Source organism: Gasterosteus aculeatus, chromosome 20 (assembly GCF_964276395.1).
Source record: "Gasterosteus aculeatus chromosome 20, fGasAcu3.hap1.1, whole genome shotgun sequence".
NCBI classification, from domain to species: Eukaryota; Metazoa; Chordata; class Actinopteri; order Perciformes; family Gasterosteidae; genus Gasterosteus; species Gasterosteus aculeatus.
Window position 1 is genome coordinate 15,060,023 of NC_135707.1, and position 19,924 is coordinate 15,079,946.

Consider the following 19,924-nt stretch of genomic DNA (forward strand, 5'->3'; position numbering starts at 1 on the left):
GTGCTGCGGGGACACAGGTCATTTACAACCTGTGAAGTCACAGTCAACAAGCTTGTGGCTTTTCTACAGAATAACCAAGGCGCTCAGAGGGTGTGATTGCTTCACACAAACACATGCACAGGTTTGAGCAGGACCACGTGCGGCAACAAACGGCGCTGTGGTAGAAAGGTTGAACATTCTCAGGCTGAAATGTCTGACACAATAAGGTCAAGTTTTTGTATAGTTCATGTTGAACGGAGAAGGATGGACGTATTTTAAAAACGGAAGCTACCAGTCCAAAAGTTAAAGGAGTTACTACAGTGAGTTTGATTACTGTGTATATTGTAGCTTCTATTTCACATCCATCATAGGCTCAAATATTCATATTATGAATCGTTATTCATGCCTAAACAATACACAAGATCCATTTTCTGTGCCTACATTCGATATATCTGCTTTCAGTGGTGCCGTACTGACGCTTCGAGAGGATCACTTGCTGATTATGTTTCTTAAAGCAAGTGCTGGGAGCGGATCCAACACAGGGAGCGGCTCAGAGGTAAACTCTGTTTCGTTTTCCTTTTTACTCCCAACAGTCCTTTCATATGGGACAAAGGAATGGGTAGCAACAACCGCCGTCCCTTTCAGCACTTACCTTGCTGGGTTGGGCCTCTGCAGCTGGTCAGGCTATAAAACGGGATCAAATAAATTGTCTGTTATATTTTACTTCCCCCTGCAGGATTTAGTAAATTCAAATTACAGATGCGCTGTAAAAGTACTGCACCCGTTTCTTTATTGTAAAGATATTAAACAGCAATATTGATGCAAGATTGATGTAAGATAGTGAACAGGATTTATCCCGGAGAACACATGTTCATGTTGTTCATTAACAACCCTGTAATGCTTCTGGCTCAACAAGCAGCCGTCTGCTGCCTCTCACTGGCCATAAACAAACATTGGAAACAATGAACATGTAACCGTCACGTCGGTTAGAGAGAAGAACAAGGCCGAACGTGTCTGCGATAGTCAGAACGAAACTTACACATAAATGTCGGATGGATTAAATGGCTCCATTGAGGCAATTATTAAAGTTGTGCCCACCGCCGGCCCATTGGTCAAAGACTCGCCAAAGGCTCCTGTTTCTATGTAGTCTAAGCTTTATTGAAGATATGCAAATAGGTACAAACGCAAAATGAAGTCAAACCTGTTTTTAAAAACAGGCAAAAAAAAAAATCAAGTCCCCCGTTCAGCGATTGAGTACAGTGCAATATCACAAGAATATCCTTCAAGGTAATTTGTGGAGTTCCAGCAAGTTGATGTTTGAATCAATTCTTCATGCCACAGTTTTGTTTGTATAGAAACTGCTCATATCTCAAGGGCTCTAGAAGCGCTTAAGAGCCGGCACCAATGTTAGTGACCAGAACAATTCATTTATTCTGGAAGAGCACTGGTGAGCAACATAACGTGTTCACCACTGACTCTTACTAGAACTTATATTGGGGGTTTTTAAAGGCAAAAGCAACACCAAACGTAAAGCGAAGCCACTTTGCCAACAGACGTGACACAACGTTCTGTTAAATACATACAAGCATTAAGCTGCTTAATTCGGTCAACTTTAGCAGTTAAGAAATACAGACAACTTAAGTTCATCAGCAGATTAAATGCTGCACATAAAACAGAGGCTGTTCTTTGCACCACAGACTGAAGGCCATACTCATACTACCTCATACTTCCAACATGCACATAGAGTCTAACTCGTTATGTTTTATTGTACATTTAAACAATATTTACATACTTAAAACTTCCATCTCTGGTTTGTCATACTTGTGCATTTCAAATTGCAATCATGTCGACTATCTCATTAAACTTCTCGCCTTTCGCTTTCTCGTATAATTTAAGAATGCGCAACAAAACTTGTGAATGTAAGTAGGGGACCATCACAGAAAGCAAACCGTAAGTGTATCAACACACGATTAATGTTTCACTTCAGCTGGAGGGTGAAAAACACAGACTACTCATAATATACATACACAATATCCACTCAAAGTGTGAGAGATCACAAGAACCACGTTGAAATCGGTTTGCCGCCACAGATTCAATCAAGGCAGAAACACACAGAGGAACAAGGAGGCGGAGACAAAAGAATGGAGTTTGAAGACAAAACAGTTTTGTAATTGCCATCTTAAAAGGGATACAAGTGCAGTCATAAGTTGGCTTGTCCCAGATATCATCATCATCTTTATAAATAGCACATAAATGAGCAAACTGCTTGTTGAAAGGACATGAGATCTTAGTAGGAGCGGATGGCAGGAGGGACGGGGGCACACTCCTGCTCGTCCAGAGAGTTGTCGATAACGGGGCGGTACTCCAAGGTCACCTGAGATTAGACAACAACAATGGAGAAATCATACATTACTGACTGCTTAGGCCTGCCAGGTTGAGGATTGTTCTTACAGCAGCCGCGTTTCCTGCTGCGAGTGTCACAACACACAGAGTGGGATCGTACCTTTCCAGTCTTCGGGTCGACGTAGGACATGGTGTGTTTCCTCCAGTGCTGCTCGTAGGGCACCTTCTCTTGGCCCTGCAGGGGCTTTGAGTAGTCGTACTCATCGACGCGGTCCTGGAATGGTCATATTTGTTCCAACAATGTTAGCTGCCATACAGACTTCAGGGAGGTTATATACTCAAATATCCAAAATCAGTTTAGAAAATAACTAAAAAGCTAAGCAGAGAACAACAGACAGAAGAGAGAAGCGGAGGAACACATAGACTAATCCAACGGACCTTGAAGTCCTCTCTGGCGTGAGCTCCCCGGCTCTCCTTTCTCTGCTCAGCCGAGTGGATGGTCTGGACTGCGTTCAGCATCAGATTCTGCAGCTCCAAACTTTCCACCAGGTCTGTGTTCCACACAATGCCTGCAGGTGGGGGGGGTGTCATCATTTACAGTGCACCACAAAGTAATACAGACATTACACGTAGGAGGCATAACTTTCTAAAATGACAATCACTACTCATACGCTTATTTTGAGGACGCGGAGAAGTCCAACTTCTTTGAGCTATCTGCTGAAAAAGATTCAGTTTATTTCACAACAGTAAAAACACAGTTTACAAGTTTAAAACCTTTTAAAAAATAGCTTCCAGTTTTTAGAATTGCCATATTAATGTTTGAAAATAATGTTTGTAAAGTGCTTTTAAATACTATACTTATGTAATTTTGTTGCAAAGGTAACGCAAGTCACATTTGCCACACAAAACTAGATTAGCATCATCATTATAGAAGCGCGTTGTAATCCATCCGTCCCCGTAGGCGCCGTTGAGCTCACAGACAAGTGGAAGCCAGGGCAAATATAATGGCACCGCTTGCAGAGATGGGCAGAAGGAGCAGTCTCAGCGGTGCATTACCTCTGTCGAAGGTCTTGATGTCATCCAAAGTCTGGTAAATGGCGTCCATCTTGTCGCATCCCTCCTTCAGAACGGCGCCGGTGCGGAACACTGCGGCATGGGCCTGCATGGTCTGTGAGGGAAGGCAGGAAGAACGGGATTCATTTTCATCCATAGCAGGTGTCTGTAGGGCTTAGTGAACAAAACATAGCAGGAGAACAATGGATCCGTGCCGGCGTTTGATCACATGTACCTAAGCTTTTGAAATAATGTTTCCAATGGTGGACCTCTTTTTGCTTGTGTGCATGTTTCAGTGTGTACCTTCTGCATGTTGAGCCTGATCTCGGAGGTTCTCTGGCTTCCGTTGGCAAACCTCAGCTTGTCCATGTTGGCCACAGACTCCTCTCCTGCACTCGGCGCCAAAGGGGACAGTTTCTCTCCTGATGAGCAAACAGCAACCCCAGAGTCAGCAGTGCAACGAGTACGCTACTGATGTCATAAATAAAGCCCTCAAATGTAGCGCCGCCTGTTACCCGATATCTAATAGTAACATTGCAGTGTCATGTGAAAAAAATAAAACCAGAGCAGAAAAACAGAAAGTCTTTGTTCAAACACAACTAATGGGAGGAGGTCATCACCAGGTTTGTGCTCTTCGGCGATGGTGAGGGCACAGGCTCTGCCGAACACCACCAGGTCAAGCAGAGAGTTAGCGCCCAGCCGGTTAGCGCCGTGGACACTGGCGCAAGCCGACTCGCCGCAGGCATACAGCCCAGGAACTACCTTGTCCTTTCCCTCTGCATGGGTTATCACCTGCTCGGAGAGAAAGAAGAAAGCTGTGTCACTTTGTCAGGGAAGTAATTGAAAGAGAGTGAGGAGGAAGGAGGAGATGTTTGAGGAGGAAACGCGAGTGGACTTACGCAGCTGTGCACACATTACCCACCTGTCCCTTGTAGTTTGTGGGTATTCCACCCATGTTGTAATGAACCGTTGGCAGGACAGGGATGGGTTCTTTAGTGACGTCGACACCAGCAAAGATCATGGCCGTCTCCGAGATACCAGGCAGCCTTGTGGCCAGCTGCTGGGGAGGCAGGTGGTGAAGCTGCAGGTGCACATGGTCCTTTTCTGGACCAACACCCCTGAGGGAACAGATTCAGACAGGATGGATTATCACTTTTTTGCATGCACAGTTCTATCTCTCATTACATACAAGGCTGGTCAAGTTGACTCGTTTATTTATTTATATATATATATATATATATATAATAACTCTTACCTGCCCTCTCTGATCTCGATGGTCATGGAGCGGGACACCACGTCTCTGGAGGCCAGGTCTTTGGCATTGGGCGCGTAGCGCTCCATGAAGCGCTCGCCCTCACTGTTGAGCAGGATCCCTCCCTCACCACGGCAACCCTCTGTGATCAGACAACCAGCTCCATAGATGCCTGTAAAGGTTCAGACGTTAGAAAGGCACTGTGCTGAAATATGAACACAGTTATCTGTCTGTCTGCAGTTATCAAAATATCTGTATAGTAACGTGTAGGAATTAATCTGGTCTGGAATAATGCTTTGGGACCCAAATGTAGATTCACTTAAAAAGATTAGTAAACTATTTTAAAAAACAACTTATCTTTGCAATGAAAATACTTGATAGTACTTGCTTCTACACAGATATGATTGATGTCATAGACTTGAACCACAATAAGGATGATGTAAAAATCGTGAACATAAAATTCTAAAAACTTTAAAATCGATACAACACAATTTTGTCAACTAAAACTCAAATTGTGTGCTTTATTTACCCAACAGTGATAGTGTAGTTACATTGACATTTACACACAAGTTCTGCAGAGCACCAAATAATGTTATTTTTTTACCCTTAAATTGTATTCAGCACCCATTCATTCAATGCATTAGTAAAAAATAATCAAAATCTCTAACACAACACTTTTGACTTACTGACAGCATTAAGCTACAACTTGCTTTTATTGATCCATTAGGTTTTATAATTAAAACAAAAAACATTTTGATACGAGTCTTGGCTCTCATTTAGGCATTGTTCCGTGTTGTGTGCTCACATTGGAGTCAGTTTTATGGGCTGACTAATGAGAAAGTCGTAATCATTATGATGGTATACTCCACTCTCCTCAGTCTAAGGCCTTCATGGGTATCTTAGACATTAGACGTGTAGAGAGGCTGCATTCATGCTAAAGAACTTACAAAATTGGCGAATCACATAAGCTGGCGATAATGCAGTAAGACATTTACACCACTTATCTCTCTCTTAATATATCGGTGATCAAATCAAAAAGAGGAACGGACAAGACAAACGTAGACACACTGTGGCTGAACCTTTGACTGGTACTGTAGCTGCAGGTATGCAGCCTTTCAAAATAAGATTCTGCTCTCATTTGGCAGCCTGCCCACTTTAGTAGACCAATTTTACAACCTGGGTTTAATAAGTTAACCTTACCTGTGGGGTGGAACTGAACAAACTCCAAATCCTGGCAAGGCAGGCCAGCTCTGGTCACCATTGCATTTCCATCTCCTGTACTAGTGTGGGCAGATGTGCAGCTGAAATAGGTTCTTCCATAACCCCTGAGAGGAAGAATATAACTCATATTTATACATGTTTGAGCTCTGTCTTACATTGACTCTAAATGACGGCAGTTAAGAGCATGTGTGCAGCAGTGAATGGTGCACCTACCCAGTAGCAATGACAGTATTCTGGGCTCTGAAACGGTGAATAGATCCGTCCTCCATGCAGAGAGCAATCACTCCTTTACACTCTCCATTTTCCATTAGCAGGTCCAGGGCAAAGTACTCCACAAAGTAACTGGTGTCGTAACGAAGGGACTGAAACAAAAAAAAGAAGGTTAAAGGGTACCACATGGTACTTTATGCATGTGCGGAGTGGAAAAAATGTGTGCGTGCACTTACCCGTCCATAAAGTGTATGCAGTAGCGAGTGTCCCGTCCGGTCTGCTACACAGCAGCAGCGATGGGCCTGGCCTCCTTTTCCAAACTTGAGACTCTGACCACCAAAAGCCCTCTGGTAGATCTTCCCATCTTCGGTGCGGCTGAACGGCATGCCAAAGTTCTCCAGCTGGGAAAGAGCAACATGTCGTTTTAGTTTTAGACGTGGCTTTAACGTGTTAACTACTGCAGGGATACAGTTGTTTCTTATGAAATATAACCTCTTTTTCAGGCCTGAGAAGTACTTATGTGTAAAAAATAAATAAAAATAAATAAAAAAAAGTTGAATGTTATATAATCTATTTTAATGACTTACATTCTCTTTCTGTGCCCAACATCCTGCAACTGTCAGCTAACATAACCACCGATGTGCAAGTGTCAGAGAGACCTTACCTCCACTACGGCAGCAGGTGCCTGCTCTGTCATGTAGTGGATGGCGTCCTGGTCTCCCAGCCAATCAGATCCCTTTACTGTGTCATAGAAGTGCCACCTCCAGTCATCCTCCTCCATGTTCCCCAGAGCTGCATTGATCCCACCCTGTGAATCAGGTTAATATTCATTTGATACTATCCACCATAAAACCTGCATTAGCATAATACATTTGTACTGCGAGTTGGTTGAAGCTCTGTTAAATCAAAGCGGAATCTGAGCATGATTGAATTCTGCAGAAACACACACACAGTGAAAACGTGTATCCAGTCATATCATACCTGTGCAGCGACAGTGTGAGACCTGGTGGGGAACAGTTTTGTGACACATGCCGTGTTGAAGCCAGCCTCGGACAGGCCAAAAGCTGCCCTAAGTCCGGCTCCTCCAGCTCCTACCACCACAGCATCAAACTCATGATCCACAACTGGGTACTGAGTAGAGATCTGAAAACCACAGGGGAGAGATATTTTACTGATAAACATCCATTAAAAGAGCAGCTGAGCTTGACAGTGCATAGCTGAAATGTGCATTGTCACTCAGTGTTTAAAGAACGCAGAGTGCAAGATTAGATTGAGCCCATTATTGTTTACATTAACAATATGCAATGACTTTGAATGATGTCATCTAATGAGCAAAATAAAAACAGGAAGACTAATTTTTACAATAAAATATAATAGAATGTACAATACTGAACCCAACTATACAGTCACACCATCTTCCCTTCTGCATGTTATTCTAACTCACATCATCTGATACTTTGGCATTCTTCTTGCCGTAGATGGAGAAGTGAAAGTTTCTGTATCCCTGAACAGCAGCAGCAGGGACCTGGCATAAAAGAAGAAAAAAAACTGATTTTGAAGTAGACATGAGAGCGCCACGTTGATCATCATAATAGCTGCTGGTCGAAAACACGATCATCTGACGAGCAACACTGCTGCGCTGCTTCGCATATTAAAGAAAACGGCAGGTCTACATTACACCCTAAATGTAGAAAACTTTGCAAATGATGGACGCTTAAAATCAGTAATGGTCTGATCATTGACACATTCCACTAAGAGCGTTGCATGGTATACTGGGACTAACTGGGACTAATGGCGAACACACGGCGGCTAAATCTGTCTCGCGCACAAGGGCAACCGAGGGGACTTTCATAACTACGCTGGAATACCACGTTATGTTGAGGGTTCACTAGAAACATTACTTTCTATGTATGTAGAGAAACAAATTGAGATGGCACAACTACGTGTAGTCATTTGTTCAACTCGCGTGGTAGCTTTTCTTCGCGGTGTCACATTGAAACACGCTAAGCTAACGTACATAACATGGGTTACGCAAGTCGGAATCTACCGGTTACGAAAGCTGTGCAGCAGAATGTCCTGCTTTCAGCGTAAAGGAGAAGACAACGGACACACTGAACCAGATATCATAGAATTGTGTTAAAGAATCGGTTTCCGACTATCAATACTCACTGCTTTTGTTTTGGGTAGCACCCTCTTTGAGAGGAGTCGGGAAGCAACGCGCACACTCGCCATGTTGTGAGTTGGAGGAGCGATTCTGAGCCGCTGTGGAGGATGAGATATTCCGCAGAAATGGGAGAAACCATTCTCCGAAAACGGGGATATCGCATATGTCACACCTCGTGGATATTCTTTGAGACACTTATTAATGATATTAAAGGTGGGGAAATAGAATGTGTATTATGTCAATCGACTCGGATAAACAAACACAACATTTAATTATAACGGTTTATAAGGTCTTTTTCCAAGTGACATTCAGTGAAATACCCCCACACGGCTAAAATGGACTCCTGGAGCGTAATATTGTATAAGTAGGTGGGGTGTGCAGGAACAAATGTATAAGTGACCTAGACTTTTCATTCAAGGTGAGACTCAGCACCATATACTTAATTAAAGGAAGTAGGCCGACTTGCAGTCGGATTTACACAACTCGTATGTTGCGTGTTATGTTTACTTATTAAAAACCTCTAGAGAGCTTGAGCCAGCTAGCTAAATGATAGCTAGCATGTTAGCTCATAACTATTAGCCTTGTTTATGGTTAGCTGGAATGTCAAAGCTCCAAGTTGTCAGTCCAGTATTGTTTTTGCTGTGTTTCAAACACAGTTTGCAGTATAAAAACCACTGGATAGTTGGACCTCCGGTGTTAATTGAAACATGAGGCTTAGCAATTAACATAATAGGTGTACGGTTATGGTTAAAGCTAAGAAATCGTGTTACTGTGTAACTGTCTGTCGCTTCTGACACTCTAGCACTCGGTGATAAACACCAATACCTTCCAGACTGTGTCTAAAAATATAGCTAAATGTACACCGGGAATTCGGGTGAGTCAATCTATTACAGATGTGTTTGTCTCCCTGTGTGTTTGCGTGGCAGCCGTCTCCATGAACAACTTGAATGACCCCCCCAGATGGAACATCCAACCAGACCCCAGAGGAAGGGGGGCGGGGGCCGGCGATGGGAACCAATGGAACTACGCCCTGTTGGTCCCCATGCTGGGACTAGCTGCGTTTCGTAAGTTACTCAAAACCATAATAAGCAGAGCACATGAGCGGGTCAAGTAACACACACATGTTCACGGGAGCAGGTTGACTTTATGTGAAGTAAACATTTTGCCTCTTAAATGTGGGGAGGTTTTTTGTTTCACTGAGACAAATTAACATATTAAATTAGGAGTTACTTGAGGTGATTCAGATTCACAGGTTATTGGTTGATTGTACACTTTTTGGCAATTGTTCGAACGCATTATCAGGATCCATGTCGGGAAATCAAATTTCAGTGATGCACAGTTTTTAATGGACAGTTACATGGTTACAATACACGGTTAATGTGCATACATGTTGCTACATTCCCCTACAGATCAGTGAGATTCCTGAAACGATTTCCCCATCAGCAGGTATATTTAATAATATATTAGCTGTTGAAATCGGGCCAATATCATATATCTCCTGTTCTAAATTCCTAGAATTAGTTCCGTAGTTTTCACACAACTAATGAACACCACTGTTTACTTTTTTCAAGAGTAGTTTGTTTGTTGATCCAAACCCAGGTTTTGATTGACAAACTGGACTAAGGAATAGCTACATGGCTTGGTTTAAGCAAACCACAAAGGTTAGTTGCTAAAGGAAAGCAAATATAAAATAAATGTACATCTCAAGTCCCACCATGCCTTCAGGTTGGATCTGGACCAGGGAGTCTCAGAGGGAGATCCAGAAGGTCAAAGACCAGTATAACAAGGACGTCTCCACACTAACAAGCGAGATGAAAGCACAATATCATGATACACTGACGGAGAGGCGCAGGGCAGCGGCTACACTAGAGCTGGAGCTAGAGAAGGAGAGACAGAGGGTCAAAGGTTACAAGCAGGCCATGATCTCACAGAGCCAGCAGCTGATGGAAGAACGGAAACATTTATCTCAGGTAAATTCAGGCAAATCTAGCCTTGCAATCCATTACTGCTATTATGCATGTCTCCCTTCCAACCTGTAGCCTCTCTGGCCCAAACCAAAACGCTGTCTTTTCCTAATAAGGAGCGCCAGTCCTTGGAGGAAGAAAAGCAAAGGCAGGTTAAGTCCGGCGCTGCAGGGGCAGTGCTGCATCACGCCCTGGAACGAGAGAGCGACTGGCACCGACGAGCCACCACAACTCTGAGGGAGCTAGAGGGTCAGCTTGTGGACCGCCAGAATGCCTACTGCTCCCCCATCCAACCTCGAGATCAGCGGCTGGAGATGGAGAAGAACATGCTGCTTAAGGTCGTCAAAGACCCGATCGGGGCGGAACTGGATCTTGAGTCCGACCTGAGGGATATTTTTAAGAGAGATAAGACCTGTGCGGACTTGCTCAATATGGACAAGAGGAAGAATGGAAGCCTCATGTGGGTGTACCTCAGGTACTGGCAGCTGCAGGTCTCTCTCCAGAAACACAAGAGAGCTGAAGAAGCTATATTAGGGGGGAAAGTCTAGTCTCAAACACAGTGACAAACCTTATGTTTTCCATTTGAATTTTGGAAGGATTGTGGATCAGAAGTGGAAAAAGCATGTATTTTTTGTGTCTGGAACATACGGGAGGTAACCCCAATGAGACAATGTCCAGCAGCTAAACTTTCCTCCTTTCATCTCACTGTCTAGAAAATAAGGGATATTAAGTCAGGATTTTAGCATGTACAAATATTGCTGTTACTTTAGAAGCCCCAGTTAAAGCTTGGTTTGTAATATTGAGATACTAGCAAGATCAAGCCAGGTTTTAAATATTATACAACCTAAAAACACAGCTCTCTGTCGCCAACCTTTCTTCAAAAGTTGCTAGCTGCAAAATCTCCAAATGTTGCCATGTCAGCAACACGAACAATCCGTTCCTTCAGCCCACCAAAACCACTCCCTCAAAAATTCTGATGATGATCAATGGGCTGGAAGAATGGACACGGACAGGCCGGTCGTAGCCCACCACAAGTACAACATTTTATTTTCCTTTTTATTATTGTCAGAGCATTTAATGCGTTGATTCTTGTCTGAATTAAATCAGGATTTCACCAAAACACCACCTTTAAAGACTATTAGCTTTACATTAACTTTATGCAAATGTGGGAAAATGGAAATACACTGGAATTATTCAGTTGATATCCATATTGGATGCACAACTGATATTAAATAATGTTTTACCATCGAATCCCCTGGACATCTTTTGTTAGAACATGTCTATTTAACTCATTTTCTCCGAGTGCCATTAATAACTGCTGGCTGCGTATTTTTGTTTGTCTGCTAAATGTATGTTATTTCATATTGTATGTTATTGCATTTCTTCAGGGAGAAAATAAATCACAGTGAAAACCACAGTGCTGGACATACCAGCCAGGAATTATTAACACAAATATTTTAATGTAAAATAGTACTTTGGTTTAAAGTACATTGTGCTCTTTCTCTGTAGTGTGTTGATGCCATGCGTTAAAACGTGGATGGACTACTGGAGGTATTCATCTTCATCTGTGGGGCATCCGGCTTTCCTTCTATGAATCACATCTGTCGTCACACTCTGAAGTTCGTTACCATTTATGATACGTGATCCAAAGCCACTAGAATTGAGCGTCTTTGATCACTGGTTTTAAATATCTAGTCTTTAATGCAGGTGTGTGGGAGCTTTATAGCTATAAGGAAGACTGGACACTTAAGGTGCATGCAAATCTAAATAAGGGAATGGAGCACAAAGTAGTGCTTAGTACTGCAACACTATACCACAATACTGCTTTATAAAATAGAGCCCAAATGGAGCCCTTTTACTTCCCACTCCACCACTGTATTGAAAGTATAAACCAAAGCTGTAGCATTTTTGTTTTTATGTGGACCTTAACTTGGTGATTAAATGCTGGATGTGATCTTACGGATTAAAATGTACTGACTCTGATCCCTCTGGGAAATCCTCAGAATAAATTCCTGGTTTAAGTACTTCATGTTGTGTTCTTGATTTCTTTCAAGAATCTCAAAGAGCCTCTTTGATGAGGCTTTGTTAGTTATAGAAAATCCTGACGACAATGAACTTAGTGTACAGTCATAGTGAAGAATTATTGTCAGAATGTGTTTGTGTCTCAGTCAGTTTACCACAGCATTTGTTTAGAAGGTGTAGAACACGACTTATGGCTTCATCAATTCAGCACAACTCTTAACATTTTTTAATGAAATTATTTTGTAACTGGACTTTAGTTCGGATGATACCAAAACACTGAGATAAACTTTACTTAGATAAAAGCAGTACTTGTGCAGCCTATCATTGTCACATTTCTTTTTTTTTAATGTCAGTTAAGACAGTTACACAATACACAACTTAGAAATACAATGATTTGTTTAATACTGGTGCAATAAAGACTGGACTATATTCATTGGACCTGATGAGAGATTTTCCTTGGTGAGGCTGGTTTGCTGACTTATGGCAGCCACTTCCTGTTTACCCACTGCACTTTCGCCCTCCCAATGCATGACTGGCTCTTGTTCCGTGCAGCCGAAGCTGGATGTAACATGATTTTGTTCGCTGGTTTTGAAGAATGGACGCTGTTGTTGCTGCCCAGCCTCAGTGTCTGGCTGGGACTCCTCTTCACCATCAAGTCCATCACCTGCTTGTGACTCTCCCTACGAATGCTGTCCGTCTCTGATAGAGCGAGCCTGGAATACATTACAAACACCGGACTAAACATTGTTTATCCTGTCCAAGAGAAAAAAAGATGGAAATGGGTTTGCATCCATTGTATAAATGCACATGTCAGAATGTATTAAATGACTTGTCTGCTTAAATTACATGGATTTAGGGTTCATCCCATCCAAAAAAAGTATTCACTGACTCCTTGAATGTCTCTCACATAGATCAGATGTTGCAGTAAGGAAACAGCTGAGGGCAATCAGATCACTGGCCGAGAATCATAATCATACACATTAGTCCAAAACCACGTCTGCTCCTTTGCCAAAACCATGTATTTGACTGCAAAATGCATCCTTGTGCCCACACTTTAGTAAAGTTCTGTCACCGTGGAGTGAAACTGAATCAGAGTGCATGATAATGTGACTGAGCCCCTGGAAGACATGCTGGTCTCTGTTCCTAACACACAACAGTACTTCCTGACTTCAGTTTTATGCTGAATCCTCACACATTTGTGTCTCTATTAAACTGTTTGGGCTTATTTTCGATTCAATTTTCATCCATTTAAAAGGTTAGAATTGAGCTACATAATTCAGGTTAAAAGTAATAAAATAGTAATGGATGCTTACAGTCTTTAACCCTGTATTATGCAAATAACATCAGACAAACACATTTGGTGTTTATTTTTAAACGTGAATAAAGTAGATACACTATTTTTTTTCTCCAAATAATAGATTTATTATCAAACAATCAAATTTATAATGCATTTCTCAGTCAGAAATGTGAGTTGAGACCACCAAGACAATGATCTGATGTTGAAAATCTCCAATGACTTTGTGGCTGTGTAAGTCCTAAACCAACACATCATTCATATAGTACAGTTCACTAACATTACATGTCTGACGTGGCGATATTTATCAAAAATGCTGGTCCAACAGTTACCCAATGGAAACAAAACTCTACTACTGATTGACAAAATATGCCGTTTCCTACATCATATCAAGAATCATTGTGTCAACAGCATTATTATATTTAGCTGAACCAGGCGGGCCTCTTCCTGGCTCGCTCCACAATCCTCTTGTCCTTGTCCAGCTCACTTGGTGTTTCACCCTCATACACGACAACGGTCTCTACGGCCGGAGCCCTCAGCGGGCCGCCTTCCATCGCCGTTATCTGTTGACGAATCAGAGCCGTCTCCTTGCACACCTTTGCATAACAGAAGCCACACATGATGTGTTTCTGCTTCAAGTGGCCACACTCTGTGCACGGCTCAATGTTGTTCTGAGGGAGAGAGACAGGTACTTAAATGAAAATGAAATGACATGACAGTCTTTAAACAATCTGATGCGTCTATGCATGCCGCAAGTCATAGTAATTGTGGGACCGAAATTTCGGTGGGATCTAGAAAAAAAAGAAGAAGTTTATCACCGGATTATATTGGCGAAGACGTGGCTCTGTAGACAACAAAACAAAATGAGATGATCTGGCGTACCTTGACTTTTAGGAGGTTGTTCTCATCTCTCCTCCTGGTGCGGTTGATCTCTATGGTGCGCCTCTTCTTGGGCACGGCCATCCAGAGGATGCCGTCAGTGAGGCCAGGAGACTGCTCCTCCTGCCCATCCTCCCTGTCGACCTGAGGCAGCAGGCGGGGGCCATTCACTGCCAGAGATGGAGCTGCAAACAGGGACAACGGGGTTACTTGCTTTTTCGCTGTTACCCAATGATTCAAATGAAGAGGTCGCAAGACTACATTTTAAATTAATTAAAGCTTACACTACAAGAAAAAAAACAGTGGAATGCAGAGTGTGTGTGTGTGTGTGTGCGTCGCCAGTCAGGGACAGAGCTTGTATCATAGTTAGCTAACGTTAGATGTCGTCTTGAACTCCAGCGGTAAACTCACCCAGTTGTTTGTCTAACGTCAGTCCGGACGCCTGCAGAAGTCTGCTTTCAATGTGTAACAAAGAACATCTCAGGCTGTGCACAAAAGCAGCTAAATTCATCATGTTCGTCGTCAGCACGCTTTCTTTCCGTTCAACATGACAGACGGTCTCACGGTCACTGAGGTCCATGACGTCATCACACAGCGACAACCAACTGCTCTTCTTCTGTTCAAATCAGGGAGGCAACATGGATCAGGGCGTTTTACTGCAACGTAGTGGCCACTTTTTTACTTCACTCTTTCGTGTGTTTCAAGTTATTCACAAAACATGGGGATGCTTTTCAAGAGCATCCAGCAAACGACGGTGAACTTGTCCGATGGGACCAAGCTCTCATACCTAAAATGTCTTAAAATGTATTGTAGTATATCAAATAGTTTGATATATATGGTTTGACCAAATGAAATTCAATATGTTTTTATTTTTTTCGTTTCAGGTGATAATTTGATAAAGTGTATATGTAAAAAAAATGAAAAAGATCAACATTTTGTAATTTATCTCAAATTGCAACAGCAGATTTCCCTGTCAACTTTGGTCCAATGTCATTGAAGATCCGAGTTGTGAATAACATAATAACTAGTATTTGTCACTTGTTTCTGTTGATACCGTTTAAAGTGACTTTTAAAGTGCTATCGAAAGGAAATGTAATATTATTTCTGTAATCGCATTTATTTAGTATGCATCGTTTCTCATGTACATGTTGAACACCCGCAGTGTCTACGTTGTGAGTGTAGGGGGCAGTGTCCTCATTAAAGTTGATCTGCAGCTCCTCAGTCAACACGCAGTAGAAGAAGAAGAAGAACAAGATGGCGGAACGAGGCTACAGTTTCTCCCTCACCACATTTAGGTAAACTTTATCAAAATTACCACGAAACTTTAAAATAGAATCTGAACGTTCATCCTGAAGATGCTGTCGAATCGCAGTTTTTAAAACTGTTTGCATCTCCCTTATTTTGATGGGAAAGAGAGTTGTTTTGGGTGCATTGTGGTTGGTGCACTGTCATTGTCGGGTATAGTAAAATGAATCGGCTACGTCGGCTAACGTGTTTCTAAGTCTAATGAACGAGTCAAATCACACCTTTCGTCTAATGTCGATGACAAAACTTTTTAATTTTTAATTTTTATTTCTGAGGAGTTTACTGAATAAACCAAAACCAGTCCCATTCACATGTTAAACGTTGGAGGCTAGCGTTAGCTTAACGTTAGCCAAATTAGCTCAGATGAGTCGGTTGTTTTAGCTTTTGCTTTCAGTTTCGTCCTTTGTTAATGGGAACACGCTAAATATTATTTGCATATAGCAATTTGTTGATTTTCATCACAGCATGGTGCCGCCACCTCATCATGTGTTTCTTCCTGCAGCCCTTCGGGTAAACTGGTGCAGATTGAATATGCCCTGGCAGCTGTAGCAGCCGGAGCCCCTTCAGTCGGCATCAAAGGTATGATGGATCCAACACTCTATCTAGCCTCTGATGCAAAGATGGAACACATGCACTTGAAGATTTGTTCATTGTTGACACTATGAGTGGTATCCTTTTTAATTCAGAAGCTTTGTTTCAATGGGGCAATGCAACAAAGTGACTTAGTTTGTAACTGTTGTCTGATTTATCAGAGGATGCAACGGTAATCTTTTTGGGAAGGTGTATTATTCTAAATTACAAAAATTTAAATCAACACAATTGGCATGGACACCTTTTGTACGGTATATTGCTACGCCGTAAGCCGTAGTTCTCCTGACATTTGCTCATTGACCAGGATTTATTATGACGCTGGTTGTGATGATCTTTCATTTTCAGCTTCTAATGGAGTTGTCCTGGCAACAGAGAAGAAACAAAAGTCCATTCTGTATGATGAGCAGAGTGTTCACAAAGTGGAGCCCATCACCAAACACATAGGCATGGTCTACAGCGGCATGGGGCCTGACTACAGGTGGGAACTCTTTACTTGGAGAAGCCTAAGTAAAACCAAGCGCTCGAATCGTGTCTTTTCTAACTTTGGACCAACAATTTCTACGGGATGTCAGACTGCCTTTCCAAGCGACAAATGGGAAGATGCTCAGAAGCGGATAAAATCTCAATATTAGCCTCATTGGGTTTGTTTTTTGCAGGGTTTGCAATTTTAATTACCATTCAGGACTTTATTGGCCTTGTATGTAAGCCATCTATTGGATGCCACGTGTAGTAGATGGGTTTGTCTGTGTACTGAACTTCATGATCCGGTAAATCAATAAGTGGTGTCTTCCTTTTAGGGTTTTAGTGCGACGAGCCCGGAAGTTGGCTCAACAGTACTTCCTGGTTTACCAGGAGCCGATCCCCACAGGTCAGCTGGTCCAGAGAGTGGCCTCCGTAATGCAGGAGTACACACAGTCTGGGTAACTATTTACATAGATGCATCAATACACACGTTTCTTATGAACTTATCACCTTTTATATTTCAGATGATTAAGATATTTCTTAATTTATTGTGTTTTCTTCCAGTGGGGTGCGTCCGTTTGGTGTTTCACTGCTGATAGCCGGATGGGATGAAGACCAACCCTACCTGTTCCAGTCAGACCCCTCCGTACGTTGTCCCACTTTTTTTCATATGTGTTGAATAACATTCGTCTTAGATTTATTTACTCTTTAGCTCAATGTTTAGTTGTCATGTTTTCTTAAAAGAGCTCCGACAGCGCATTAACCCTGCGTTGCTATAATAATAATAATAATAATACAACTACTCAACTACTTTATAATGCTCTTTCAGAAGTATCTGTATCGTGGTCTGTCACAGAAGCATAATTTTCCCTATTTGTTTCTGACCAGGGTGCATACTTTGCATGGAAAGCCACCGCCATGGGAAAGAACTACGTTAATGGAAAAACATTCCTTGAAAAAAGGTATGATTTTACAGCACACAGTATGTAGACTTATGACAGCACTTCAATCTTGTTTCAGTCTGGGTTTTTTTACCTACCTGTGATCCAATAATAGAGACTGAAAAATGCACAGAAGCCTCACTATCTAATAAATATAATAAATAAATATAAATATATAAATATAAATCATATCATAATATAAATTTGTAGTACACAACTAAGATGACCCACTATGGTAACTACCTCACTACAGTTAGGGAAAACCATGCAAGTTTTACTCTGACTTGATTCTAGTCAGGTACATTGCCAGTAGATTACTGTTTCACTTCTCAGGACCATCCTGCCAAATACATGAGAAAAATGAATAAATTATTATAGCAATGAATTGCAACGTCAATATACCCCTTTTGGCTTTAATGATGAATATAAAATAAATATGCAGCTCGCCCTACAACGTCTGCCATTTTAAATCTAAACGTTATGTTTCTGGGCCATAATTCCTCACTACACTCCTTTGACCTTTACTGGTGCAGGATTGTCTCCCACATACATTGTTATGTTTAAAAAGTTGATCTCTGACTAGATAATTAGATCTCAATGGCAGAACAGTTCTGTCTCTTCCTGATTGGTGAGAGGATATTTAACCATAACTGGTCAAGTATTCTTTTTTTTCCATTGACAATTCTTGAACACGTATAAATATAACTAGCATTGCAATTGACACTGCATCATCTAGTTCAAGCAGCCATTTTAGTAGTAGCTCATTTGCCCGCTAGATGGCAGCCTAACAGTTAGTGACTAGCTGATGTACAGTACACAAAAATGCACATAGCTGAGCTGTTTGGGACAGCTGGCTCACAACTCTTTAAGAGTTACTTTACGTGTTGTACACTACACAGATTGCTTGATAACTACTTTTGCTTTTTGTTCTCCAGGTATAACAACGATCTGGAGTTGGAAGATGCCATTCACACAGCCATCTTGACATTGAAGGTTTGCTATTTGTTATGAAAATAGGTGTTTGTCCTGTTGTTTTGTTATCGGTCATTTACACTCTCCTGCCGCTGTTTCAGGAGAGTTTTGAAGGTCAGATGACGGAGGAGAACATTGAGGTGGGGATCTGCAACGAGGCCGGCTTCAAAAGACTCACACCAGCGGAGGTGAAAGACTACCTGGCAGCGATTGCGTGAACACACCCTCCCTGACGGCAGGGCTCTCTGGCCACATTTCGAGACGTAACAGCAAAGTAGCAAACAGTGTCACGTCACAATATTGTAGACCAGTTATTCAGACAGTTTATCCGCATCGTGTTTCCGTTCAGAAAACATAAGAGGCTAAACTTCACTAAAATGATTAAATGAGTAGAATCAGACCGCCTGTTTGGGATTACGCCCGGACCTAATTTACTTTAAATGATCAACTTTTTGTGTGTGCGTGTGCGCACACAGAGCCTGTGTGGCAGCCGCTCACAACTGAACTGACCAAACCCCATTAGTTGTGGTGAGATGGCAAACTAATTTGATCATATAACTAATTGGCTTCGTTGTCAAACACACACACCCTGGTACTGTGACGTGTGTCCGTTGGCTGCTGTGCATGTGCAAAGGAATGTGGCCTTTGATGAGTGAAACCTCAAGTCTTTCGTTGAATCCTTAAATTTTCATATTTCTCAATACTGTTGCAAAGGCATTGTTGTTGGATAACAAATCACGCACTGTTGCTCTAGGAAAGTGTTCAAAATGGGATTACCTGTAACTGAAGTGAGATGTTTGTTGGTTGAACCAAAATCAACTCGTTAAACTGGTAACAGTTATTAAAGACAACAAAGCGCATTGGTGTCTGGGGTGATTTAGTCATCTTCAACATTTTACATTATTCTCCTGTCTGCACGTCATTCGTATCCCACAAACTTGGTTATTAGGACCAATAGAAGGTAAGGATTGCAATGTAAAGCTTTGTGATTTTACAGTTAAGATCTGGTTGCCTGTACAGCAGTTTTACACGATGTACTTTTTTTCAGGCTAGAAGCAATTCTAGAGTTTGTATTTTCTCTTCTGGTATCTGTCACTTATTCAAATAAAAGATGAGCTGATATCGTTTCTCATGTACTATCGCATTAATTCCGTAGTTGAATGTTTAAAAAATTAGCTCCCAGAACGTGATGTGTGTGTGTAGATGAAGAACGCGCGAAAATGCGCACTTTGGATAAGACTCGCGCGCTGACATCAACCGGAACACCTTTTC

The 19,924-nt window shown here is 41.9% G+C and overlaps 4 protein-coding genes across 7 annotated transcripts; 2 read left to right on the forward strand and 2 right to left on the reverse strand.

Annotated features, from left to right (window-relative positions):
• Positions 1-102: 102 nt before the first annotated feature.
• On the forward strand, positions 103-12,215 carry LOC120810254 (coiled-coil domain-containing protein 127). Of its 4 annotated transcripts, XM_078095343.1 has the most exons (5): positions 103-299; positions 442-535; positions 9,149-9,286; positions 9,948-10,192; positions 10,303-12,215. In XM_078095343.1, exons 3-5 carry the CDS (start codon positions 9,157-9,159, stop codon positions 10,732-10,734), a joined length of 807 nt encoding a protein of 268 aa, XP_077951469.1. In that variant the 5' UTR covers positions 103-299; positions 442-535; positions 9,149-9,156; the 3' UTR covers positions 10,735-12,215. The 4 variants fall into 4 exon arrangements, with proteins under 4 accessions (XP_077951469.1, XP_077951468.1, XP_040020588.2 ...); XM_078095342.1 differs by lacking the exons at positions 103-299; positions 442-535 and adding an exon at positions 8,324-8,435; XM_040164654.2 differs by lacking the exons at positions 103-299; positions 442-535 and adding an exon at positions 8,512-8,640.
• Positions 1,116-8,335, reverse strand: sdha (succinate dehydrogenase complex, subunit A, flavoprotein (Fp)). Its single transcript, XM_040164653.2, has 15 exons — positions 8,228-8,335; positions 7,503-7,583; positions 7,040-7,201; positions 6,723-6,866; positions 6,295-6,459; positions 6,062-6,210; positions 5,828-5,952; positions 4,631-4,799; positions 4,298-4,493; positions 3,996-4,167; positions 3,679-3,797; positions 3,379-3,490; positions 2,761-2,891; positions 2,483-2,596; positions 1,116-2,353 (listed from the first exon to the last, which is right to left on the reverse strand). The coding sequence occupies exons 1-15, from the start codon at positions 8,288-8,290 to the stop codon at positions 2,267-2,269; spliced, it is 1,989 nt and encodes a 662-aa protein (XP_040020587.2). The 5' UTR covers positions 8,291-8,335; the 3' UTR covers positions 1,116-2,266.
• A 1,390-nt stretch (positions 12,216-13,605) lies between the features above and the next one.
• mrpl32 (mitochondrial ribosomal protein L32) lies at positions 13,606-15,026 on the reverse strand. The gene is made up of 3 exons (XM_040164657.2): positions 14,793-15,026; positions 14,385-14,566; positions 13,606-14,173 (listed from the first exon to the last, which is right to left on the reverse strand). Exons 1-3 carry the CDS (start codon positions 14,959-14,961, stop codon positions 13,925-13,927), a joined length of 600 nt encoding a protein of 199 aa, XP_040020591.1. The 5' UTR covers positions 14,962-15,026; the 3' UTR covers positions 13,606-13,924.
• Positions 15,027-15,495: 469 nt separating this feature from the next.
• On the forward strand, positions 15,496-19,779 carry psma2a (proteasome 20S subunit alpha 2a). Its single transcript, XM_040164667.2, has 8 exons — positions 15,496-15,676; positions 16,189-16,265; positions 16,623-16,755; positions 17,075-17,197; positions 17,304-17,385; positions 17,628-17,701; positions 18,616-18,673; positions 18,754-19,779. Exons 1-8 carry the CDS (start codon positions 15,636-15,638, stop codon positions 18,868-18,870), a joined length of 705 nt encoding a protein of 234 aa, XP_040020601.1. The 5' UTR covers positions 15,496-15,635; the 3' UTR covers positions 18,871-19,779.
• The last annotated feature ends 145 nt before the right edge of the window (positions 19,780-19,924 follow it).